Below are 27986 nucleotides of genomic sequence, written 5' to 3'. Positions count from 1 at the left end.
AGAGAGGAACTATATGGTTTGACGTGAAGTTCTACATGTGGCTTTGCGTCACTGGTAATGATTTGTGTTCCTTTCGTATCGGAAAGCCGACAGCTCAAGAACATCGAGTGCATACAGTTGTAATGAATAATTTTGTTATTTTCGTGATGCAACACATCGTCTTTAAGAACTTGATATCCGTAATCTACAGTTCTTTTGTAGTTATCACGGATGTCTTCGTGTGGCCTAAATATTCATAGTAAAGGTGACGGATATTTTAAATATTGCGGCATGTTCTTCTTTTAGAAATATAGATACTGTCGTTTAAAGAACACTAACACATAATTTGTTACTGAACGGGATACGATTGTTCTGTATCTCTCTTTCTCAATGATACACGCTGAATTCTGGGATAAGTTTACTCGGAACGAGAAAGCCGAGGCAGTTCGTGTGCTTGGTAATGCATGTTCTGCCGCGGAGATGCGTTGGGAAAGTCGGCGTAGCCTTCGTCTGACGTCACAGCCTTGGTCAGCCATGAAGCAAATGCATCCACCCGTGTGTACACACCAGGTACCCCTTCTTGACCACAGCCAATTCCATGAGAGATTATTCCAACTTGTACGTATATACCAGTAGTGGTTTTGATCTTAAGCGGTCCACCGGAGTCACCCTGCATGTGGTTTGAAGACAAGCAGATAAGAATAGCTCTAATTAAATTAACGTTTTAAGTTTGTTTATTTGTACTGTAAGCCACCACTCAAGCATAGTTAGGGGCTGGAAAGAAATGCCAGAAGGAGTGGCAGAAACGATTACAGATGCAATAGCTTATGGAAGGCCATGAACAGTTTCATGTCCACGTTCGTCAATTTGGTACTAGCTGAGATGTAAAATTTAGAAATAGAGGGACCTTAATACTATAGTAAAGGCTACTATATTACGGGCATGTTTATAATTCAAGGCAGAGATTATCAATGTCACTTCGGGCGAGGTCTCTGCCTTGTAGTGGCATTGTTGATAGAGATCAATCATGGCGCGAGAAATTCGTGAGAATTCGTTACAATGAAGTCTTCATTCTGAACTCAAACAAGGACAGTTACGAAATGGGCCATGAGATATTGAGAGAAAGACGAAATTTTTATTGGGGCTGGATATCTTGGCAATGTGAGATTGAAGTGAATGAATGAAAACATAGAGGGAAGTGAAGCGAGATGGGTGACATTGTGCAGAGTAGCACACAAGGTATAATTTTAGCACGAAGGTCGTTCATAACTTTTGAAGTATTTTAAATCTTGCCTGCTTTCACATGTGAAACTGTCCATGTACGAATCTCTCGTTGTGGAAACGAATGACATCCTTAGACAACGTGAATGGGCAGGCAGATAGAAACAGGTTATTGCTATAGTGAGAGCTAAAAAAACCATGCTCGAAAATTGTGCAGAGGAACATCCTGGAATCGAATTCATGAAATAACGTAAACAGATTGAAGCTACTTCATTGAACATTGAAGCTAATTGACCGGAACCCGTCAAATGGCGGTCGAAAATAAAATCTGAACAAACTTCGCGTGAAACTGGGACTGAAAGGCCTTCTGCTCAGTTGTTTCTTGCGCACGATGTCACTGACGTACGCCTTGTTTCATCGTCACTCTGACCTTGAGGTGTGCGTTGAAGAACTAGCGCTAGCAATGCGGAGCTCCTATGCGCCTTCGCGTGGTTTGCTGCTACGTGATTATGCGGCGCCATCTAGAGCGTAGTCGGCCTATAATGCTGGTATGTCTAATATTTTCGCTCACGACGTTGCATCTTTTCTTATCTTTTTTATTTTGCTTGTTTATTTTTGCGTTATTAGGCATATTACGCACAAAAGGATTCAGACGAGATGACAACAACGCAAATACTAAACTTAACTTGCCGTGGCCAGTAAAATGCCAGTTGAGTGAACATCTTGGAGGCAGATATGAGACGCAAGAAAGCTGCAGACCTGAAGCTTCAAGAACCAATGCGAATAAAAAAAATTGACGTCACCAGTTTTATGCGCTATAAAAACATGAAGTCAAATAAATAAATGGATAAATAGATTGATGATCTAGCACAAGACGTTTGACCTGTATTTACGCTCTTATAGTAATGGAACACGCAGCACAGTATCGCCATATCATGGATTGTGCCATGTCTTGCCGTTTATGACGTGTTTTACGCAATGTTTTGTCACCTCCATTTGATGAAGTTTTGCCTGCGGCTTACGCCGCCGGGGGGGGGGGGGGGGGGAGTTCCAAGTGATTGAACTGAGTGCTAATGGTGTCGAAATAATTGACCGTCAGTCAGTCAGAAATCACATGTATATTAGAGCGGAGAGCAAGTGTGGCGTACCTGGCAGGTGTCCATGTCTTTCTGGTACGCACAGTAGTTCACATCCTGGTTGTAGTTGAAGTACACACCCTTGCATGCGTCGTGCGGCAGAACTCTCAGTGACGTGTACTGGAGGTAGTGCGTTTTCTCCCCACCTGCAGAGAAGCAACAAAGATCATCTTCTGAATTTGCTAAATGTGACGTGCGTCGTTTAGTGACACAACGATAAGAAATAAGTATGTATAGTAAATTGTTGGGCCCTCGTGGACAGTCTGCGCGTAATTGACTGGAAATATGCGTCTGTTCTTTTCTGTTTTCTAACGAGATGTAGTCAACTTGTTTGGAAGCAGTAGTTTCGCTGTAGAAAGGACTGACAAAACACTTGATGATACAGAAGCGACAGCTAATAAGAAAGATTATTTAAGAAAGAATGGCGACTTCGCCTTGACCTGAAGCATGGTGTGCAGAGGCAGGGGTTAAAGAGACCAAGCATACACGTAGCGCTATTGAACAATAACGTGTAAATACGATATGGCTGATTAAGCCTCATATATATAGAGAACAGTGCTAAAGCATGGAACAAGCAAGAAGCCGTACACTATGTGTTTTGTGTGAGTATCGCTCCCTCACTCGTCTCATCCTGCACAGCTCTGTTCCCTGTAACCATGACGCCTTACTTAGGCTTCCCACTCTCCATTTTCCATGGACAAATTCAGCCTTTGTTTGTGATCACGTCCAGTGGCCTCTACTGTTTTCTCGCCTTTTCCCGTCCCCATGTAAGATGTCGGATAGTGATGATCCGCATAGCGACCACTGTAAAGCGATCGTTGATAAGTTTGAGGGTGCTTGGGGCTTCTAAATGCGATATAATTTCTTTGGTTACCTTTCAGGCAAATTTTCGTCGTCTCACACCTATAAACAATAGAGCTCTATCCAAAAAGTGGAGAATGTAAGTCCTGATGTGAAAAATTGAGAAGAGGCAGGGACGTCATGTCAGAGCCAACCATATTCGGTGGAAAGAAGAAGAAATAGGAGGGGAAAAGGATGAGATGTTCTTGGCCATACCGTTGAATGTGCCGCCATTTACTTGCTCATTTTAAGGCGGAGCTTTCTTTTCGAACCCTCCCAGACTATTGTGACCTTGCTGGGTGCTCTTTTCTTGCTTAATTTCCCACGCGCAGGACAGCACTACCATCTTTTTCACCCTTACAGGTTGAGAGTTCTTTATTGTGCATAATATTGTGCCCTGGTTGCGGGCCCAGTTTTCTACATAATTACTTAGTGATCAAAAAATCATGCCTAAATATTCTCATTGCAGCAAGTACACGCTGTCACGAGCAAAATTCCTTGATTGACGCAAGCCTTTCTATGCGTTATTTTCTTGGGTAAGGGGTTTGGCGCATCTGCTTCGTTGACCATTCGCCGAGTAATGTGCAGCGCAGTGTTGCACTGCCTCCATGATCGGCCTGCGCTGGTCTGTGCGCGGACCCTGGATACAGTGTTGCAGCAAAGGCTACCAATCCCAGAGACAGTATATTGCGCCCTCACGTCAGTCACGTGGTGGGGGCATCCATGTCTTGACGTATTCACTGGCAGGCAGGCAAACGCGCTGATGCCAATCGCTGTGAACCTTCCTTGTTGGCTTCGATATTGAGTAAGCTTTGAAGCCTGGCGGGTACACACGTATAGCCTTTGTGATAAGAAAAATATGTGGTGCACAGCACGGCAGTAATATGAGGAAGCAAAATGCAGCACTGCGTTTGTGTGCTGTGTTCGACGCTGTGTTTTGCACTGTTGCTTTGAATAGAGAGCTCTCGTTTTGCTTCGCTCGATCGGGTGCGTGATTTCATGAGCGCATTCAAAAGCGCATGTTCTGGACTGTGGGAAAAACGTCTCCTGTGAGGATTCCCGATATTCTAAATTCTATTGTTACGGAGATGTTATCATGGAATTGTCTCTTCTTTTACAGTGTTATGAACAGCAGTGAAAAATTACGAGAATGCGTAACTATAATATTTGGGCAACCATTCTAAGTGACGACATATTAGGCCACAGCAAACTCATGTTTCCGCAATGCTTTGTGTGCTTTTATATTCTGTCACTTGCGGTGATTACGTTTAAGAAAAGATCGAGTCCCTTGGATGCTCGTATTCTTCTCGCTCATGGACTTATACAGGATGTTAAATGGGGGATAGTAAAATGACCTGGGTACTACTCCATCAGACACTCTAGCTGTATCTTATGCGACGTGAGGACGCGCAAGGTATCGGAAAGGTGGTTGCTATTAAGATGTCACGCCGAGTTTGCAGTAGGTACCTTCTGCGAGACGTCCCCACCCAGCGACCAAAGCTTCAGTGTTGGCGATGTCCACAGGTTCCAAGAGAACGCATACAGGCCTTACGTTGTTTCCAAACGGGAATGGCCGTTCCACCTACGCAAAAAAGTCAACGCAAGTTCCAGTGAGAGCATTGTGAAGAATTTAATTTTCAAGTGAACGTAAACGGTCAAAATATGGGAAGGTCATTTATTGTGCACCACTGTGAGAAGATGAGAATTTAGGTTGCCTGGTCTCCTAATTTCTTATGCTTGTGTTGAAGAACAGCATTTTTACAGTGTTGCACATGTACTCAGCCTGAGTTACCTGAAATAGACAGTGTAATCTATGCGTACGTTTGTTGTAATATTGCTCAGGTCTTTTGATTTGATTACCTACAGTGCCCGTTACATCTTGATATTTAGAGTTGTCAGCAGCAATGAATTTGGGTGCCGACATGCATCAGTTTGCTCATGAACTCCTCCGTGTACCTATATGTTGCGTGTTCTACTATCGCATCGGATTTGGAGAAATGTTTTTTGTGGATATTCAGTAGGTTGACCTCCTATGGTACATGAAGCCATTGTCAGAAGAAATAAAGTAACTGCTTACTTGCTGGAAATATGCTCTGAGGCATCTAATCAGCGGCAGTGGAAGGTGCACTCGAAGGACGCAAACTCTCCTATTTTCGATGGCTTTTTAACACCAATATATGGGTGTGACGTAGCACAGCCAGATTGGACTACATTCGCGCTCCAGTATGGTTCAATATTTCTTTAGCGCAATGACTCTGCAGCCCTGAAGCTAGTGTTAAATGTCTACATTTTGCCAATGGTCAAACCCTATCAATGGCTTACATTGACTTCGTCCTAGCCATCATCTTAGATGACCAGCACGATGAGAGGCTACGTTTGTTGTGGACTCGTGCAAGCTATCTATAGCTTTGTCTACAGAAAGTCAAACTACATGAGCCTACACCTTTTCTGATGCTTTCTTCTTACAGGTACCTAAAGCATGTTCCGTGTGAACATTCTGATACGTTAAGTTTGATGGTAATATTGAGTAAATGATGGTAAAATCTTGAGTTTCAAAAGATCTGCCTCACATTTACGTCTTTTTTGCATAGGACGTAAAACAGTTAAATTTTTCATCGAAGATGTTTATATGAAACATAGGAGAAACCTTATGACAACTGTTTCTGATTTCAAGCCATGTGTCATACAACAGGAACTGACGATCTCCTATAACAATGCAGAATTCTTCCAGTTAGCGTTATTCATTTAACTTTCTTTTCAGACTTTAGTGCTGCAAACAAAACGCAAATGAGGCAGGGAACTTGTTTTTGAACTTTGTATGCCCTCTGCCTTTTCAATTTCACTGACTTTTCATTTACTGTGAAGTGCAGTTGATACATTCTGACCGAATGGAGTCAACAATGGACCTTTGTTTGCATGTCGACAGTGCTCAACAAAATGTACCAGCTCACAGGTTCTTAGCTATTTATAGACTGGGCTGTAATATTTGTCTGTGAAATCACAGTCTGTAGACAATTAAGAGCCGATAAACATGTAAAGGCATAGGCGTATAGACCAGCCTATAGGATTTTTCTATAGAGAGCCTTAACGGATTTGTTATAGACAATAAATAGGTAAACGTCAATAAAAGTGATAATTCCTTGGGTGGCCTGTCGAGTAATGCTTAAATTGGTCTGTAGAGTGTATATATAGCTTATATAGAAGTGTTCATAGAATTCCTGCAGACTGCCAAAATAAATTTTTCCAGTTAATACGTGTTTGCTTGCGTCGAAATATTGTTACATCTTTAGCGCCCGTATCGTGTACTTCCTCTTGTCTCGTCTGGGTAGCGCCGCTCGCCCATAGAGACGTGTACATCTTTTCTATTTGACGCAGCAAAAAACGTAAGATAAAGCAGATGAACATTATATTCGTGACCAAAGACACAGTGGTCACTGATAAGAATATTTATGCATATACTTCCTATAAACTGTTTAATTTTTTTGTAATCGATGCTTCTGTGCTTGCATTAAAATATTGCCTGATATTTTCTTTTTGACGAAGCAAAAGACACTAGAGATAAAGCAGATGAACATTAAATCTATTACCAAATGCAAGCTTGTTTTATATAACTGTCTATATGATTGAAGGCTTTATTCTAGAAATAATTTTTGGGAACGTGCGGGTGAATGCATAAAGGTACTGCTAATTGTGAAATCACGTGCAACTAATTCAAACCCAGTTGCACTGCTACAAGTTAATGCAAATTAAGATCTGCGTTGTAAATTTAGCAGCAGTGGTAACAGGAACCACTGGGACTAATGTGATTCTGCATGCGTTTTCGTTTGGGGTAAGGTAGCCTTGTGTAGTATCTAGTGACGTACCTTTATAACGGCGATGTCATTTACTTGCGAGACGACGTTGTAGTTTGGGTGCGCTAGCTTCTTTACGGCTTTCACTCTTTTGCCCCGAAGCCGGTCAACATGTCCATAAATCACATCAATGCTGGTTACTTCGACGCCGTTGCTACGATGGGAAAGGCAAGCGATTATGTATGAGGTTATTTGAAAATGGACCATATGTTCGTTTTGAAGGCAAATGGTGCATAAGAGCTGACTACCATAAGCGAAAGCGTACGCTTGAGACTACCATGGCTTACCTTGAGGAGGCGGCCCTCATGAGCCATATTTAAGGCACCAGGGACCAGGTATGCCCCGTCAAAATATTCTTGATAGAAGTGAAGAGAGGATAGCTGTCAGAATGTACACCTTTTAATGACAACCTAAAGTAGGTGAGGGGACGCAATCGGGGGATTTGTTCTGCTGTATTGTTAAAAATATTCAGTCCCTTTACAGTCTGTGCCTCAACACTGAGGTTTGAGCAGCTGCGGAGTCTTTGGATTTGAAGATAGATTTGCAGCCTGTTCGTCATTTGCATGTATATTAGGCGCTTTACTGCACCAGGAAGATCATTGCATAATTGCGCACCTCGTTCAGGAAGACCAACCAGGTCAGTGCAAACTTGAACAGTATAATTCGCCAAGTTATGCTGTGCAGCAAATTTCACTAGCAGCAAGACAGATGGGTGAAAGTTCCCAAGAACGTGCGCAGTCAATTTATGAGTACACTCACGATTAGGTCTGTGTTTTACACTGTACCGAGAAGAGTACAGGCTTGGGCTGGTTGGTAAAACATAGTTACACTGGAAGCATAGCGCGCAAAGGACGATGCACAAAGACTAGACAGGACAAGCGCTACACTACGAAGCCTGCGCTTACTTACACCTTAAGACAGTGCGCCGCGGTGAGCACGTGGAGCTTCGTTATAATGGTTCCTGCGCATCCGTGCTTACTTCCATTGAGAAGAGTCAACTGTAGGTGAACCTAAGAAAAGAAAAGATGAAATTCGTCAAGGTCATCGTGGTTAGATGAATCGCCATACATCAGAGGAATAGATGAATGAATGTTAGAAAAGATTACCTTATTGCTTTACGACTTCCAGGCGACAAGGCAAGAAATTACTAGACGGGAGAGAACATGGCTTGTGTTTGTCTCTCTGGTCATTTTTCTTTCATGTTTTCGCGTTTTTTCCACCGCAAGGAGTTATCGGTAGGTCGTATTGTATCCGTATGATGTGGCACAAGGCAGCAATGGCAGCTACGACTGGGCAGAACAGTGTACCGAACAATAGGCCTTAGAGAGACCGCTATGTTAGGTAATTATCTTATATTCGTATATTCGTATTCCCTTTTTCGGTCCTCAAAATGTTCATCACTATATTTCCTCTGCTTTGCTTCTACCTTGTACACAGCAGCAGACTAGAATATACTAGCCTTTGATGCAAACATCACATTACGCACGTATAATGTCTACAAATACGTTGCGCGGCTGCATGTCAAAGGTACGCTATGCGATTGATGTCAGTTGAATAAATATATAACAAATTCCTGAAATTAATTCTTTTCTATAATAAATTCTCTCTTTGTTATGCCAAATGTCCAGTACCCATTTCGACATTCCAAGGAGCAGCTTCGATCCAACGAAACGTATTGTCACGGGCGGCGATACTGTGGCCGGTGCTTGTACGATGACGACGACGAAGGTGTGGCCATCTGGTGTGCACGCGCTCGACCTACCATTGCTTTTTTCGACTACTTTTCAAAACCATCTGACTCGCCTGTCCACCATGCTTGATGTTTCTCGCCGGGCTCGCCTTCAGTTTACCTCGTCGACATGTCGCTCTGGGCCCCGTCAAATCTGTGTACTCGGCAACCTTGTTGACGCAGCAGGCGTTCAGCCAGACCCTGTCAAAGTCTGCACGCTTAGTCAGTTTCCTACTCCGCGGTCGTCCAAGGACGTCCGCAGTTTTCTTGGCCTATGCTCGTACTTCCGCCGTTTTGTCCAAAACTTCGCGGATGTAACCCGCCCTTTCGCTGGCCTACTCAAGAAGGACGTCATTTCCACTTTGGGTAGCAAGCAAGCGGACGTCTTTTCATCGCTCATTGCCATCCTAACGAACCCACCTGTTCTCGCACATTTAGACTCGTCAGCCAGCACGGACGGTCGTACCGATGCCAGTGGCCATGGTACAGGCGCCGTCCTCGCACAAAAGCAGCAGGGATTACACCGTGTGGTCGCCTACGCAAGCCGCATTCTGTCTCCAATGGAGCAAAATTGCTCCATCACAGAACACGAGTGCTCAGCTATTGTCTGGGCCATCACAACATTCCGACCGTATCTCAGTGGCAGGCACTTCTCAGTTATTACAGACAGCCATGCACTATGCTGGCTTTCCCCGCTCAAGGACCCCCTAGTCGCTTTGGCCGTTGGGCACTACGCTTGCAGGAATAAACATTTTCCCTGTTCCACATATCTGGACGGCTTCGCCTAGACGCCGACTGCTCGTCTTGATGCCCAGTCGATCCCCCTGATAAAGTGAAAGATGAGCCCGAAGCGTTCGTTCTCTCTATTACAGACTTCGTGCACATAATTGGCCGAACAGCGCCATGACTCATATTTGCGGCCTATTATAGGCGGTCTCAACTTTCCACACCATGCCTCTTCACTACAGATGTTTGTGCTTCACGACGACATCTTACACCGCTATAATGCCCGTACTGACGGCGCTGAGCTCTAGCTTGTTGTACCCGTTCACCTTTGTTCTGTTGTTTTGGGCCAGCTTAAGGATGCACCGACTGCCAGACACCAAGGCGAATCACGCACGTATGATTGCATCCGTAGGCGCTTCTTTTGGCCTAGTCTCTACCTTTCTGCGTGACAGTACGTTGCGGCTTGTGGCCTCTGCCAGAGACGCAAGGCACCTGCCCTACTGCATGCTGGCAGCCTTCAGCCCCTTGACATACCTGATGGACCATTTTTTCGGGTGGACTTCGATCTTTTAGGGCCTTTCCCCGTGTCAACCACTGGCAATAGATGGGTTGCAGGCGCTACTGACTACGCAACACGGTACGCAATGGCAAGGGCACTTCCCACCAGCTGTGCTACTGCTGTAGTCGATTTCATTCTTTACGATGTCATCATGCGCCACGGTGCTCCTCGTCAAATAATCACGGATCGCAGCCGCTGCGACCTGTCTGAAGTAGTCGACGACATTTTTCGTTCCTGCTCGATCGATCACAAGTTCGCCACTGCGTACTATCCACAGACAAACGGCCTTACTGAACGCTTCAACCGTACCCTTACAGATGTGCTTGCTATGTACGTGAGTGCCATCGAGACTGGGACACCAACTTGCCTTTTGTGACCTTCGACTACAACTCTTTGCGTCACGACACTGCTGGCTATTCACCTTTTTATCTATTGTTTGCTACGACTCACCATTGCCTGTGGACACCATAATCCATCCTCGCGCAGACACATCAACTGCCTATGCTCGTGATGCTCTTTCCCGGGCTGACATCGCCCGCCAGGTTGCCCGTGATCGCTTATGGGCCTCACAGGTTAAACAAAAATATATTGATGACCTCCGACACCGGTAGGTGAACTTCTCTGCGGGATCGCTCCTCTTGCTGCGGTTGCCGTCATGTCGCCGTTGGCCTATGCGAAAAACTTCTCTCGCGTTATGTTGGCCCTTACCGCGTCATGCGCAAAGTCACTAATGTGAACTATCACTCCGCTGAATCTCACGTCAGCATCTGCAGCAGCCACGAGTGGCATAGTCCATGTCTCGCGCCTTAAACCGTACTACTCGACTGGAGCCCTAATTGCACCGAGACGGTGGTTCTGCCGCCGGCGGGTAGCGTCACGGGCGGTAATCCAGTGGTCGGTGCTTGGATGACGACAGTGCGGCTATCTGGTGTGCACGCGCTAACCCTACCATGGCTGCAGCGTTGCGCGTCTTGCCTTGTAAATATATCCTGGTATATGGATTCTCCCCGTAACAATATTATTATGGTACTGCGCTAGCTCACATGCAGAACTAGCAATACAACTTAGTAGAATTGTTGGGTGCGTGTACGAACTCAGCCCAGTCTAACCAACATGGTCGCAAAATAAATTGTATCCCGCTCTGTTCTATTCTAGAGTAACATACTGTATGTTTTCATATGGGGTACAACTACACAAACGAATTATGAAAAGCCAATAATTCTACAGAAAAATGTTCTGCGGGCATTCGAACAATATCGTGGCCTCATCAGGGACTTGAAAACTAAACCCCTTTTTGGAAAATATTCAATGCTAAAAGTGATGCAACTATAATATTTCAAGCTCTTACAATGGGTTATGTAAAAGAAACATGGATGTTTTCAGAGTACATCAGCGGGTGCAATGTACAACATACGTCAGCAACGCAAGAAAAAGAACAGCAACACTTAGGACCAATTATGGAAAACAACACATAGAATACCAAGTACCGGCATCGCTAAATCGCTACATGGTCTCCTAGATTCTGATCAAATACATTCTAGTGCCATGGTCAGGTGCATCCTGACACGTAATGCTGTTGAGCCTACTTAAATAATGAAATATTTTTGTCTTGTCATGCTTTGTCAGTTCGCATTGTGTGATACTAACGTCTTTTTTTTTCTTCACGTGACGTACACGTCTGTGCTAACTTAGTTGTGTGACTGTTGTGAATGTGTAAGACTTGGGCGCTATTTGTTGTTCTTGTTTCTCTTTTTTTACGCTCTTTTTTCTCTGCTATGAAAGATATATTTGTTCAACATAATTAGAGGCATAATATTTTGTCATGTTTATCGGCCTGCGTGCCGAACTGTAATAGGAGCAGAGGCCCTTTGTCAGGCTACGTAGCCTTTAGCCTATGCTCCCGTTCCTGTAAGCAGGGAGGACAAATAAACTTCAATCTTCAAACTCATCCTCGAGTCCGTCTTCAAGCTTTGGTCATCCATCTGCTGCTAATTCTAAGGGGCAAGGAGAATGTTTTCGCGTGAGTACATTGCTCATATCTGGTTCTATTATTGTAGTGTTGCCATAAGCACCGCATATATCTAGCAACATCAATGACAAAGCGTGTTTTATAACACGCCTTTGACACGTAGAGGAATGTACGCGTAGCGGATTGATCATTGTGTGTTAGCTTGACGTCATGTGCGCTTGACTGGTCAAATCTAAGAATGACATAAGCTAACCAATTTAGGTTCAAGGCATTTGGCCTTAATCAGGGTTCACCCTGAATTTTTTTCAGCCGCGCAGATGATCCACACTGCCGCTAAGAGGAGATGAAAAATGAGAGCAAAGAAAAGAAAGGTTAGCTAGTGTAAGTAACGACTAGCTACCCTGCATTAGGGAAAGAGGTTAAGGCAATAAAAAGTGATAGCATGAATAAAATAAAACAGATAACAAAATGCACAGACTAACGCGATTCAGCAGGCTATACGATTTTCTGAGTAGGCCACTCAGTAAATTAAGCTAGTAGACTGTCAAAAGAAATCAATAGAACAAACCAATATATTCGACTGCATAGAAAAAGGAAATTCTTGTTTTCGCTTACCATCCATGGGAACTGGTGCTTTTCCGCTGATTTGCCATTCACAATAAATTGGAGGACATCAGGTTTCCCACACTCTGAAATGCAGGCGCGTTAATAACTTTCGGTGGCTGTCTTTCATTATTTTGGCTCTTGACATGAGCTGAAGGAGTTCAAAACCGATTTCTTGTTCCTAAACGCTTCTTTAATTATAGATATTTTCTGTTATAGGCACACAGAAAATGCCTAATGACAATTCGAAATGCCGCGAGCTATCACAGAGTCCTAAAAGACCGGGAAGCACGCTTTAACTGCACTTGTGTAAATGTCACTATAGATCCCAATAGTTGAAACGAAAATTTCGCACTCTACACAGATTTGCGGACACTTACGGTTTTCCCGGAAAAGTTCATAATCTCGTGAGCTTATTTATGGGCATATCAACGCCATTTTCTCCATTTTTGCTCTACCGTCCTTTCAACGCGATCTAAGACCGTTAGTGTATTTTTGTGCAAATGCTCATTTGATTCTTTTCCTGGCAATGATGACAACGCTTGATATTTTTTCTATTCTTATATATATCATACATATCTTTATTCATGGTGTCAGTTCTTTGAGCCTTTCGATATATGCGCGCATATTACATGCCGCTATTGGTGTTTCATTGTTGTTTCTTGTTTGTATAAATCTTTATTCATCACTAAAAGTTTGGCCCGTGTACATTGGCGCAATATTTACTGTTTGTTGTAGTTGTGTGTTGCTAAGTTCACACAACAACTTGATAATGATGCTACATCTTTTTTAAAGTTTTGTACTCTATGCAAGTGAATAAATTTAATTAAAAAAGGAAATGAGTGCATACCCGGCTCGTTTAGTTCAATTGGTGCTGCAGTAATCTGAAAAATTGTTTACGCAATGTGACTTATGATCAGTTGCTTAAGTTGCTGTGGCGTATTATAAGTATGCATGACCTCAAATGATGCTTGTTTTAGAAAGTACAACTTCGTAAAAAATAAACAAGCCAAGATATGCTAAATGTTTACGATGCCCGGTTTAAATCAGTGTAACACTAAGCAGTCTTGTGTAATTAAAGAATTGGTTGATGGAATGTACGGAAAACAGGTTGCACCGCAGAACGGTCACCTAACAAGGCAACTTGTCTCTTGTCAACCTATGTACGTTATTTTGAAGGAAGGAATAATTTTTTTCCTGCGATAGCAAATAATAATGTGCTACAATTAAAGTTGAAACTGTACTTAAAGATGACTTGTCAAGCTTTCAGTGTCTGTCCTAAGTGTGCGTCCTGTCATTACCTTGAGCAAAATCTTAAGATCCTCTCTGCTTTTGCACCGGCTTCCTTTTTTTTTCGTTAACTGACAGTGCGGTTATTCTTTTATTTACTAACAGTCATGACGTAGGATTTATCAAGATTCGCGCATGCGTATATGATTCGTAAACGCTACGTTGACATTACGAGTTTTAAAGCGTTGTTGCCTAATGAAAGCGTTCGAGTTACGTTCAAGGATAGAAAATTCAGAAAAGGAGTTGAAACTTCTAGTGAACAGGGTGCAATGCATGAGGACGTGTGGACGAAACAGTGAAAGTGTAAATATTTGTAAATGTTTTTATTCTTTTGAACTGCAGCATCAGACTGCGACAGAAGATGAAAACGCTGTTTATGTGAGTGTACAGCCTTTGTCGAAAGTTGGGCAGCCAATATGCGCGGGACTAGTCGTCGTCTAGCCACGTTTATAGCCTATGATAAATCACTCAGGGTTTGGCAGAAACAGTATTACTCAGCACATTGGTCTTCGGAGTGCGACCTAGACTCACCACAGGAGGCGACAACAAAACTTGGTAACTTTCACAGGGGCTATTTGACAATATTGTACGTAATAGAAAATTATATCATACATTCGAGAATCACCGTATAGAACAATCTTTTGTTTTTCGTTCATACGAGGGATTCATAGCCCATTGTACAGTTCATGCTATAGGGCTCGTTTTCCCGAAACATACGATGTAACAATGCCTTTCATTTATTTGATTGCTATATTGCAATAGCAATATTACCGTCAATAGAACTTTTTACCGTAATTGCAGGATCGAGCAAGTAAGAAAAGAGTCAAGGTGCTAATACTTCCTATCGGGCAATATGTAACGCTTCTTGCGAAATTAATTGCGGATCATACTCACGAGAAGAAAACCTGTGGCAATCAATTGCAGAACAATGCACAAGCAGGTCATGATGAATCTGCTTTTCCTCCAAGGCTTCAGGCGCCTGCGTTCGACAATTTTCAGAGTTTAATACAGGAATAGAGCGCAGATTCTTTACGTACACGACTACTTTTGCCTAATAAGTCTGAGGCAAATTGATTCGAGATCAATGATGAATGACATAAATTTACGTGATTGTGGTTTAGAAAAATGAGAACGAACTCTTGTATTAAACTGACTGTACAAGTAGGTAATAGGGATTGAAACGAGATGCGTATCTTAGAATATTACAGTGAAAACAAAGGAAGAACACGATGAGCATAACCACAAACATTCGTGCAGCGGTATAGATATGCTTGGGAGATTTCTTGAATGCGATTAAAGAAAAAACATGCCACGTCTTCGTTGGCAAATAGCTACAAACGGGAAAATAACTACATAGTGGTCACAAATAAATGCAATGTAACCGCAGGAAGTGGCAATGCTGCAATCCAGAGCTTGTGCAATGTGTCAGGAATCGCAGTAAAAATAAATTCCTGTTGGACTTATAAGGTGTACTGTAAGCATCATTTTACAGAGCTTTAACGTATTCATTTTGAAAGATAACAGCATTCAATAAATTAGAGAATAAGCGCTCAAAAGGAAATGGAAACAACAGGCTCCTTAGTAAAGTGTCACGCCACCGGAACCCTTAAAATGACCTAAAATTAAGTTATAAATTTCTATGCTTTTATTTACTGAACAAAAATATGCAGCAGTGTATTTTATTCAATGATGCAAAAAAACAAAAAATCCGCAGACTCCATCTTGCGACGAATGTCGACATTAATGCGATTAGCAAGAAGCAATATACTGTATTGCCACCTCCAAAAGCCACCGGACTCATCTCTGGCCCTTCTCTTTTAAGGCAGCTCGATGCCAATACTCGCTTTAAATGTGTAGAGAAAGAGAATGCATTTATTTTTAATGAGGTGGGGGACTGCCTCGTAGGGTGGAGCCTTTAGTTCAGGGCCCCCTTTGGCTCACGCCAATCCGCGTGTCTCGTGGATCAGCCGTGGCTACTATTGCGGATATAAGCTGGTGTAATACACGGTCCCTACAGGTGCCATTTCGTTTCTTACTTCCGCGGCCCTGCCCTGGACCGTGTACGAAATTCATCGTGACTTTGGCTAAATGGGCCGCGTATTGCATGGGAAAAGGGAGTCATTGGTTGCAATTTGGTTTAGCAAGTATACGGTTTGGTAATGTATTCGCCAGGAAGTTTTAAACACAAAATTGGGCAATTATAAGAAAAGTTTCTTCAGGAGTTCCTATTAAGTACACCTAAATGAAGAAAAACATTTTTTCTCGTAAACAACTCAGTCAATTTTGAAGACGTTTGTTGCACAAAAAAGTAAGCTCTGCCAACTGTACGAAATATATCCGCACGCAGACACACCTAAACGCACGCATGCAGAAGCATGCGCACAAACACGTGTCACCCCAAACACACGTACTCACTAGCGCGCGCCCATGTACAAAACACGCACATGCATACACAAACACGAATAAACACATGCCCACACAAAACACGCACACACGCGCCAACATACACAAGAGCACGCTCATACTTACAAACCCGTGCACAAAGACGTGCCTAAAGACAAAGACATGCACGCATATACACACACGCATGCGCATACACAAAATTACGCACGTACAACCGCGCGCGAACATAGACAAGAGCTCACACACACAAATAAGGGCACAAACACATACCTGCACAAGCACAAATGCATGTAAGACATGCGCGCACCCATACAGAAAAACATGCATGCGCACCCCCAAAACACTAACCCTCACACGCGAAAACCCAAACGAACACACATACACGCACACACAAACACGCATGCACACAACAAACGCGCGTGCAGCAAATCGCGTACACGCACACACACATGCACGCATGTAAACGTACAGGCCCAAACACGCACACATACATTCACGTACACTTGCGCGCACACACACACACACGCTTGGACACGCACTCACATAAACACGCATACGCAAACACGCGTAAGTCCGCACGCCCATGCACCGAAACATGGAGGCACACACCGCATATTTGTTTACGCACCACACACACCCAGAAACACACACACACACACACACACACACACACACACACACACACACACACACACACACACACGCACACGCACACGCACACGCACACGCACACACACACACACACACACACACACGCGCGCGCGCGCGCACACACACGCGCACACACCAAGCTAGCCGAAAGCACGATGAAGAAAGGTGTCCGACAAGCAGTAACGGAAGTGCATGATCGTACGAGAGAGAACCGACATAGAATAAAGAACAAACTTAGAGAAGGGAAACTGTGCCTTCCACCGTGGTTCGAAAATAAGCAGCGGCAGCGCATGGAACTTACTTTGGGGGACGCCAGATGACGTTGCTCACTCCGGAAGCGGAAGTGCACATTTTTTTTTTAGAGCAAAATTCAATATGGCCGTTTTTTGCCGGTCGCGTACGCTGGTTCGCGCCGTGCTTGCCCTGCAGGCTATGCGGCATGCCTCAATGCCTTCGCTGCCGCGTAGCTGGTGCGTTCTAATTGCCAAGAGCCTCTACTGACGCCCATACAAACAAGCCACAAGTGAGTGAACAGAACGCGCGACTTTATTGGCAGAAGGCAAGCAGTATACATTCTCGTACAATAGCAGAAATAAAATTTGCATGTCGAGATACGCTGGAATCATTGACGCGAGCTCGTAAACGGCTCACCGTCGTCGTCGCACGTGGTGGTCAGGTTAACGAGCAACAACCAGCAGCGGAAACATATTGGACAGAGTGTGCCACTTGTTTGCAGCGACAGTCGCCGTTAAAAATGCCCAAATTGCATTGCGAAGCAATCGGGTGACGCAGGCATCTGCTGCCGCAGCCTACACAGCGACATGGGCTACCCCAGATTTTAGCCGTTCACTCCTTTCCAACCTGCACGTTTCTTTTCTTTCGGGGGCCGCTAATGTGTGGCTCACACTTGGTGTCTCACTATGGACAAGTCGCTTTCGTGGGCATCGCCTCCACCAGCTACTTTTGCGGGCCTTTCCAACCATCTGGCTATCAACTTCATACGCATCGGACTATGTAAGCACGTATGCTGGTCTCCGTTCATGCCTAATCGCGGCCGAGAAAGGCCAGAGGCACAATATGCCCATTGCTGCAGCAGGAAAGCGCGAACGGGGAGCACGAATCACGGTGCATGAAAATTGGGAGTGTATGTCGCTGTGCAGGCTGCAGGAGCGAATACTTACTTCGAGAGACTGCTTCCCAGTGCAACCGACCAGGCCGCAATATTCTAAAAACATAAAACTGCGACCGTAACCAAGTGACATAACAGCAAAATTAAACAGCAATCAGTCACCGCATGAGGTTCAGACAATACATTATACATTGGCTACGAACCATCTTACAGGCATAATGCTTGCCTTTGTCACATGTGGTGGTCTGGTAACGAGCGACAACCTGCGGTACAAACAGATTGAACAGAGCCTCGCACCTGTTTGAACCAACAGTTGCCGTTGAAGATGAGCAACTTCCATTGCGAAGCAATCAGGTGACGCAGGCATCTGCTGCCGCAACCAACACAGTGACATGGACTACCCAGCATTTTAGCGTTAACTCCTTTCCAACCTGCACATTTATTTTCTTTCGGGGGCCGCTATGTGTGGCTCACACTTTGTGTCCCACTTTGTCGCAATGTGGACAAGTCGCTTTTGTGGGCATCACCTTCGGCAGCCATTCTTGCGGGCCTTTCCACCCATACGGCTATCAACTTCATACACTTCGAACCATGTAAGCACATATGCTGGTCTCCGTTTTGAGCAAATCATGGCCGAGGTAGGCCACAAGCACAATTTGCCAATGGCTGCAGCAGGCCAGAACGAACGGGGTGCACCAGTTACGGTGTGTGTATACTGGGAGTCTATGTCGCTTTGCGGACTGCAGGAGCAAATGCTTACCTCGAGGGACTGCTTACCAATGCAACTGACCAGGCCCCCACATCTGAGAAACGTAACACAGTTACCACAACCAAGTGTGGCAGCAAAACCACATTCTGCAATCAATCACTTCACTGTAGCTTGCACAAAGACCCAGGCTATCAAGGAAGAGGAGCAATCATCAACGAGACTAGGAATATGGAAAATGAGAAAGCTTGCATTCAAGAGAGAAGCCACTCTGCTCTGCAAGCATTGAAGGCTAAAAACATCAAGAAAAGTAAAATGGTGCATAGCACATGTGCATAGGTTAATGCAAGACGCATGCCGATGCTGCATCAGCTATTTCACGAGAGGAATTGCGCATGACAACATACACTAGAAGATACTGCTACAGATATGTTAGGCTGCTAGACAGTGACTGGTATTAAGTATCAGCGAAGAATCGGTTGACCTTTATATTTGGATGAGGATGAATGACCTCTAACAAAAATGGGCAATGAGAAAGCTTGCATTTATAGAAGAAAAATTACACTTGGCACAAACACAATTAACATGGCTAGGAAGCTGATTAAGGGCAAACTGATGGAACTCAATCTTTTGGCCAGTGTCGTCCGTGCTTGGTCAGATGTTGCAGGTGCAGCTGAAGACGAAGAATTTCTAGAAAGTCCTTCTTGAGTTACCTGGATGACTCAGCCAAATGTCCGTGCTGGTGGAATGGTGGCTGAAGCTCTTTTCAGTCTTGACACAGTCCTCTGCAGACTTGATATCTCATTCATATTCTTCTGCATGTGCTTTGTTCTTGGTGTAAAAGCCTTGCAAATTCGGCTCCAGCCCCTTCCTGTTGGCGCAGATAGGAGCTCCTGTGATGACCAAGATGTGCTTGGCATAGACTCTGTTGGGGCAAAACGGTGACACATGAGATACAGCACAGATTAGCCAAATTTATGTGTGTTTTATATGTTCGAACCAATTATACTGAACCATAAATATGAACAAACATTCATATCTGCTGCAAACAGCAAGCCAATACAGCATATATCAAACATATTTATTTCTGAACCATGTGTTGTTTACCTTGTAGTAGTAGCCAATGTCCACACAATGACTTTGTTGTAGCAGGCAGCAGCTTCTGTTTAGTGCGTGGAGTGTGTTGCTTTATACTGGTGCCGTCCTCATTACTGCATGTCTGGAACAGAAATTTTGACTGAATCAGAAATTGAAAAAGCAAAGTTTTGCAATATGAAATGCAAAAAGGTGTGACATATATGTTGTAATGATTTGCGACTACAGAACACATGCAAATGTACACTGTCTGTTCTAGGGTGCTTAAGCAGCATGTTAAATAAATATTGCTATTGTCCATAAAATTGATGTCTGCCTAACTACAATGCATGTCAACAGCGCAAGTACTATTAAGATCACAAATGAGAACATTTGTGGGTTCATTTATGCACTAGAAGTGATCACACTGCTAGTTCCAAAAGCAAATGCATGAAAGTCATGAAGCTATTAGAACTGATGCATTATTTTTCTGCACGAACGTGATGCACCGCTTCACTACTGCAAAAATAAATGCCCTACGGTAAACCAATCTGAACAGCAAGAACATTTGGAACCAACAAGTACGAAATATAGGTGAATTATCATGCTTGCAACTGTTTAATACATTAAATTCTGTACTTTCACTTCATTTTACCAAAGGATTATTCGGTTTTGTGGACGAAAGACGTTGCCGGCCGACTCGAAAAAAAAGTTTAATATGTATATTGATAAGGCTACTTAGTCACCTACAACCACGGCTACAATAACATGAAAAATGAGACGCGCGTTCCGATATCGCTCTTTCTTTCCTGGTTGTGTGTGTAAACCAAACGACAGCCTCGCAAGTAAAGGTTTATTTAGGAAACAGCAACTGAGATCCTCACTGCCCATATGTAATGCAGGATCTAGTTCGTTAACTTGTGCCCGCCTGGAAGGTAATGAGACGGATATTACATAACGGTTCAAGCAGCGGTGTTAAACGACTCACCGTTATTGCCGTTGTCAGCCGCAGCAAAATCCAGCTCCGGTTTCGATGCAGACCTGTTCCGAATGGCTCACGACCGAAACCCAACTGCCGGGCTTACATGTCCGCTTGCAAACACGTAACTTCACCCCAAGTTAAATAACGCGAGACATCGAAGCGCAAGAAACTAGTTTTAGAAACAAAGCAGTCTTGAGTGTACGAACGAATGAATCCGTGCCGCCGTGCACTCGGAAATACCGGTCAAAATTTTAAATCTAGGCCAGAGGTCACGTGAAAGATCGATGATGCTGAACGCTATTTGCGTTTATAATGGCGAAGAAACAATAAACTTACTAACAAAGAGTACAATATCTAATTAGCAATGATAATTTTGCCCTGTTTTTATGTAAAAGAAAATGCTTCGGTAATTGTAAGAGAAAGTTTGTAAGATAAAATTGCGCTTATTACGACGCCTCTACCGGGAAATGTTGGAACTAACGAACGCATCCCGAAAGTGATGCTACTACGTCGGCTTTGTTAGCAGCGGATCGCGGTCGATTTTTTCGCCCTCTGTGGCCATTTGTTGAACTTGAGAGTGTGCTACCCCTGAACCGATATGGGCCGTCGCTCCGAAAGCCGGCGCGTCCAGGGTAAGTTTGTCTCCGCCTTTAACGGTGGCGCTCTTGTCGAGGCACCCTATTTTCTTTGGACACGTTGTGCCATCTGGCGGCGCTGCTGCAAAGTTGTGTGTAATCACCGAAATATGCTGGGCACTGCCGCTTGCCAACGCTGAGAAACGCGACAAGTACGAGGCGTGTAGTGCTACCGGGCACCTTCTCTGGATTTTCGCTTGCGAACCTGACTGGAATTTTGAGTTACTGAGATCTCCTTCGAAACGTGGCGGTTACAAGCTGCCACCTAGGCTGCTTGAGCTTATCGGGCACTAACTACTTCCATAGGTCACTAGAATTTTTCCTGTATCTGCGTGAACGTTTCTCGCTCCCTTAAAGGGACACTAAAGGTTACCAGAAACTCAAGTTAAAGTGGTAGAGCAATGTTCTAGAACGTCTAAGGCGTCAATATAATCGCGAACAGAGCTTTAGTAACCGAGAAATTGAGGTAAATGCATGACACGATTTGAGACCCCCCAGCGACATTCCGGTACTAGCCCGATGACGAAAGCACTCCTCATAATTTGTGTTACTAATACTCAACTACTCGTATTAAAAATATCATTTCATTCGATTATAAGACGAAAAAAAATGCTACTTGTCTACGTCTATTCGATTCTAAGAAAAAATAACATTTTGACGTTACCCTTCAGTAATATGGGTGTTCCAAAGGTTTCGTTTTCGCTCGACTCTGCGCGCTCGACTCTGCGCCGCGCACGCTTTGGAGTTTCAGTAGTTTCGTTATCGCGTCGTGCTGTGAGGGTTCTGCTGGCTCGCGAAACTTTCATTTGGAAGAAGCAGCGAGAATGCCACGTCCATGTGATGTCGTGGGAAGCCCTCTTGCTTTCCCGCTCCGGAGAGCCGGTGTCGAGGCCGCCGTCGTAGTACGCAACGACGCCGGCAGTGCGAGCCCTCATCAGCAGGTCGCGCTCGTCGGTGCTCAAATCGCTGAAGTTGAGCCCACCATCGCGAGCCAATCTGTCGGTGTCCGGGTCCATTGCGACGAGCGTCGAAGTTTGCGTCATAGAATGAAGTACCCGCTTATGGGCGTCTTGCGCTGGAGCTTGAGGTATAGTAGCGGCGCCTGGTGGCGGTGCGGGAAACGACATCTGGGTCGTGCCAGCTTGGGTCGTATTGAGCCCTGGTTGTGGCGAAGCACGTTTCTAGGCCGAGTTTTGCGTCGATTCGCACTTTTTTATGCCCTGTTGCGAGTGCGAAAAGGCTCGTCACTTCTCACAGACCACGCCGACCACGCTGCGAGCTCGCCGCAGCCTATAGTTTAACGAAAACGGACTCTCCGTGTGCCGTGGGACGTAATGTGGGACGTAATTCGTTTCTCCTTCCGCTAGCCACCATACTCCCGCTTTCGCTCTGCTGTCGGCTCTGTCTTGGCTCTGTTTCTGGCCGCGCGTTTGCGTTTTGCGCAGAAAAGCCGTAGCGCCGTCTGCGGACGCCGTTCTACTCACCGATGGCGCAACGTCACTATGAGACCATGATGTCAGTACTCCTCGATCGGAGGCGGGCGATTTGAACTGCGCTAGAGGTACGCGGACGCTTCAGAACGCATTTTCTCTTAAACTAAGTCTCTCCTTTGCACGAAACAAGCGTTTCGAGGTTTCTGTGATGGTATTTCAACAGTCCACGTTGACTTAATAGTAAACTTTAGTGTCCCTTTAAAACCTTTATATTTGAAGTATAAACCCCATTCAAGCAACCTTGTGCGCGACAGCGACAAGCGACGCGATGGCAGTGGCGTAGCCAGAAATTTCGTTCGGGGGGGGGGGGGGGCTCACGTTGCAGGTGGACCTCCTCCTTAAGAGGAAACATTAGGTCGGATGCTCTTATCTAAATACATGCGTGAGGAGAATTCGTTTTTCTCGGCAACCACTGCTCCGAATTTGACGAGGTTTGTTGCATTTAAAATAAAAACTGAATTCTAGTGACTGCTTGTTTCGAATTTTCGATTTAGGTCGTCAATATTTTATTGAAAAGTGGCAAAAATCGAAAATTTTCAGAAAACGAAACAAGTATACAACTCTGTAAATCAGCAATGATAATTGATATCACAATTCTGTGAATTGCACATAATAGTACATCTACAGCGGACAAAATTGATATGTTACACATGAGTGTCAAAAAATTAAGTATTATGGAAATATGGCTTTTGCAGAACCCTTGTACATAACATAACCAATTCACGTAAGATACAGATTGACATATCGAATTTGTCCGCTTTGAATGGTATACATAACATAACCAATTCACGTAAGATACACATTTACATATCGAATTTGTCCGCTTTGAATGGTGTAATGGATGCCGTTTACAGAAACGCGATATCTGTTCTTGATGCATAGCTATTATTATTTAAACTTCGTGCTTCTATATTTTTCGCACTTTCGAATTTTTCTAAATATTTTAAACAGAGTTCAGGCCCTAAATCAAAATTCCGCTTCCAACAGGCACTAGAATTTAACATATTCTCTCAAATGCAACAAATTTCATTAAAAGCGATTTAGGAGTTATCTCAGACAACCGTTTCTGCGTTTTACATGTATCTGAATAGGCCACGTCGGAGTTGAGCCCGAGCTAAAGCTTTCTCTGAAACAATTTGCCTAGGGATCAAATACACGAATAATAACTGCATTGCCATTGCCAAAGATGCTGCAAACGAATTGTTGAACGCTACGCACTGTCAGTACAAGTAAAATATGTATTTTTTCATAAAAGAATATACTCGTATGTGCCAAAAATTGTGCCCAACATAACTGATGTCAATGCTTCCATGTATTTTGTCTATTTAATAAGTAAAGATAATATCACACGAACTTTAGAACTACATCAGTTCGAAGCCAGCAAAGCAGTGCATGCCGCTGATATGAAAAATGTAAAGGCCATAAAATGAACAAGTTGAGGACAAATATGTTAATGACACTTTGTCATTCAAAATCCTTGTTTACATTCTTGTACATATGCAACAGCCAGTGAAAAATCTCAATGACGCTTCCATTTGTTCCAGTGTATTACGCAGCAGCAGCTGTCACCGGTCGTGTATCGTGAGTAATTGCACCGAAATTATAGTCGCAACAGAGACCACGTACAGAAGCATGAGTTCTGCAGAATATACGAGGGCGAGTCAAATGAAAGTGAGCTAATGCGAATATATAACAAACGGGGTACTTTAATTAAAAGTAGCCCCCATGAGCATTTAGACATTTGTCCCGATGACTAAAGAGTCGCGCAATTCCCGTCTCATAAAGCTCCTTGGGTCGCTCCTTCAAAACGTCTGCAACTGACTTTCACGACATCGTCCGAGACGAATCTGGTTCCCTTGAGCTGTTTTTTCGGTTGCCCCAAAATGTGGAAGTCGCAAGGCGACAGGTGTGAGCTGTGTGGCGGATGTTGCAGCGTTTCCCGCTTGAACTTTGCCAGTTTTGTATTAACCACATCAGCGACGTGGGAACGGGCATTGTCGTGGAACGAGATGACCCCATTCGTCAATTTTCCACGTAGTTTGTTCTTGATTGCGACACGCAGCCGATCCGGCGTTTCACAATATCGGAAACAATTAATAGTCTCTCAAGATTTAGCAAATACTATCAGTAATGGCCCCCGACGATCGAAAAATAAAAGTCAACAACACCTTACTGGTGGAAATGACGGTCTTTGCTTTCTTTGGGGAAGGTGAATTTGAATGTTTCCATTGTAAGCTTTGCTGTCGTGTTTTAGGCTCTTAGTAGTGGCATGATGGTTCGTCTCCGATCACAATTGCAGACCAGAAATCGTCACCTTTATTGTGATACCGGATCAGATGAGTAAACACAGCACTGATCTTCTCCGTATTCTGCCGGTGGTTCAAAATCTTGTGCATCCATTGCGCACACAAGAACCGATAACCGAGATGTTCATGAATTAAGGCGTGAACCAAACCGCGACTGATGTTCACACGCTCTGCCAGTTCATCGATGCTTATCCTCTGTTCTTGTCTCATCAGCTCATCAACTTTTGCAATTTTGTTAGGTGTGATTGCACGATGGCTTTGGCCCGGGGTTACGATGTTATCGCACTTAGACTTTATGCGGAACATGATGGCGACGGCGACGGCAGGAATGCGCCTAGAGTGTCCATATAATTGCTATCGCAATAATATAATAAGAGTATCCGGCAGCTTAAGCGTCCCATGGCCCATTAATTTCTGCAAAAGAAATAACAAAATTGCACTTTCATCATACAACAATTCGCTGCACCGCAACAACGCTTCTTTTTTCGTTTTGTGGTGCGGGGGCACCGTAATGAAAAAAGAAACGCAAAGTATGTTGGTCACAATAGAATGCCTACTTCGGGCAACTGATATGGCTATTAAAGGAATATCGAAGAAAACACGAGACGCTTGGTCCACCAAGAACCAGGCGCATACTGCTCGGCATCCTACACCGGCGAGACAAGACTTTCTGGATAGGTGGCGCTCAAGCGAACGCGGTGCAATTCGTCGAGTCCCCACAGTGATGGCGGCTAGCGACCATTGTTTCTTTTTCTCGTCTGCTAGCTATAAAGCGTCCAAAGCTCTGCCAGGCGAAAATACACTCGGCCAGAGAAAACCGAACGCGCACCGAAGTGCGCCGCGCGCTGGTCGGGGCAACACGAGAAAAATGCGTGCGGTCTGGCTGGCTCTGGCAGCGCGCGGGTAGGGGAGCGAGAACAAAAAATAAAATGAAGAGGCTCAATGTGTCTTCGCGATTAAAAGTCAAAGTAGAAAAAACTAAATAAGAACGTAGTTGCCTTGGCTAGCTTTAGTGTCTTCACTGGATGCTTTGGCGCAGGTGAAAAAAAAAATTTTTTTTATGTGACATGACGGCACGAATGAACCACCACAACGCTTCGTCTCATCGGGCCTCGCTACGGGCTTTGTCAACTTGTCTGATAGCATGTTGATTTGGCTTGTCTCGTTGTGTGGCCCGATGTGCGACTTTGGAAAAGTCAATGCACCTTTGGCGTCAAATATTTATGGGAGCATTAAACTTACAAAGTTCCGCAATTGAAAATCTAAAGCACACGTTTGGAAATGTCAATGTACCTTTCACATCAGATGTTTATGAGAACTTTATACCCATAAAGTTTCAGAACTGATATCCACGCACTCCATAAATTCCATGATAGAGTGCAGATTCCGCGGCCTCGGCGAAATGCCGCGGCGAGCCCGTTCGCCATGAAAACACCCTTGAAACTTTGTGCTCGGATGGGGCTGCTTGCGCTATGTGACTCCCAGTGCATGGGCGTTGCCGCAAAATTCAGCCTGAGTTCGCAATTTTCGCGGTAAAATGGCTCTTCGAGCGTGAAAAAGACGCTCTAGACAAAATCCAGAATGATTTCCGGCGCCGGGGGTTGCTTTTGTCGGCGGTGCATGGACAGCGCGAAAAAATTTCGGGGGGGGGGGGGGCTGAAGCCCCATAAGCCTCCCCCCCTGGCTACGCCCCTGCGCGATGGAGATGGCTGTCGCGTTCGCTCGTCGCCTACAAGTCGTACCCCATGCGAGCGATGACTTCGAGCGACGTCGCCCCAGTGTTGCCGGTATGAGGGCAGCAGTATAGGCGCCGAAACTAGCTTGACGCGTGCTTTATTAACTTGAGTTTATGTGTTTTACTGTAAAAATCCGCATAAAGTATTTCTGAAGGTCTTGCAGTAGGTCCTTATCCTTGCACTATAAAAATTCAATCGTGTGCTCTTTCCGTGCGACAATTAGAAGTACTTGAGTTATGTACATCCAGTTCCGGCTTCGCGCTAATGGCTAGTCGCTCATACACTTCCGGGCGAGGAGCGACGAATTCTAGATTTGCAGAACCGAGCGATCGCGCGACAAGACCGAGCGATCTGTTCAAGCGACGGCCCGATCCGTCGCTCGTCGCTGTCGCACACAAAATCACGCTCATGGGGTTTAAGCTTCAATCGCACGGTTATCCATGCCTCCAGCGGATCCGGTCCCACCGATCCCTTCGCTTCTGTGACGTTGATGCTTCCCTCTGGACAAGCTGCGCCATCCAGTCGCGAGAACGCCAAATCTACGCATGGGCTCCGCGATGCGATAGCTGTTTCGTTTTATTACGATTGTTATTATTTTTTCATTGAAGAGCGGCGCGTGCCAAGTCACTCAGATTGACGTGAAAGAGGTTCATTAAAGACCGACACGCTACCAGTGCAATGGTGGCGCCATGCGCTAAGCCTGCGGATGCATCACCAGTGAATCCGTTTCAAAGTGGGAAAACGGTTTGAGCCATGGTTACCGAAAAGTTCATGAAGTATCGTAAGGATGCTAATTAGATAAAAGAATATCCAGAAGAACTTGATATGCTTTTCTACTACGATTTGTCAGCCCCTTGGGGAAGCTCAAACCGGCGCTACTACGAATTAGTAGGCGCTGACTTCTTTTCCGACATAGGAAAGTTGCATCTATACTTACGCGCTGGCTCCGTCACAGGCCATTCGCTGTA

The 27986-nt window shown here is 44.6% G+C and overlaps 2 protein-coding genes across 3 annotated transcripts in view; one reads left to right on the top strand and one right to left on the bottom strand.

The window, feature by feature from the left end:
• The window catches only part of LOC126544681 (juvenile hormone acid O-methyltransferase-like), a 114278-nt gene that overhangs the window by 41153 nt on the left and 45139 nt on the right, over positions 1-27986 (top strand). The window lies entirely within an intron of this gene.
• On the bottom strand, positions 104-27985 carry LOC126544682 (venom peptide isomerase heavy chain-like). The gene is made up of 9 exons (XM_050192129.3): positions 27956-27985; positions 14798-14882; positions 13464-13497; positions 12626-12699; positions 7937-8037; positions 7040-7181; positions 4644-4758; positions 2349-2482; positions 104-649 (listed from the first exon to the last, which is right to left on the bottom strand). Exons 1-9 carry the CDS (start codon positions 27976-27978, stop codon positions 398-400), a joined length of 960 nt encoding a protein of 319 aa, XP_050048086.3. The 5' UTR covers positions 27979-27985; the 3' UTR covers positions 104-397.

This window comes from Dermacentor andersoni, chromosome 10 (assembly GCF_023375885.2).
Source record: "Dermacentor andersoni chromosome 10, qqDerAnde1_hic_scaffold, whole genome shotgun sequence".
Taxonomy (NCBI): Eukaryota; Metazoa; Arthropoda; class Arachnida; order Ixodida; family Ixodidae; genus Dermacentor; species Dermacentor andersoni.
This window is presented reverse-complemented; position numbering and strand designations above follow the sequence as displayed.

What these genes read in the sequence shown, in the direction of transcription:
- LOC126544682 (XM_050192129.3), bottom strand. Translation starts at nt 27,978, where the DNA reads ATGGCCTGTGACGGAGCCAGCGC. An exon ending in GCCTGTGACGGAGCCAGCGC is followed by an intron (nt 14,883 to 27,955) that starts GTAAGTATAGAT and finishes TGTCGAACGCAG; the next exon opens with GCGCCTGAAGCCTTGGAGGA. An exon ending in GTGGGGACGTCTCGCAGAAG is followed by an intron (nt 2,483 to 4,643) that starts GTACCTACTGCA and finishes GCTTCTCTGCAG; the next exon opens with GTGGGGAGAAAACGCACTAC.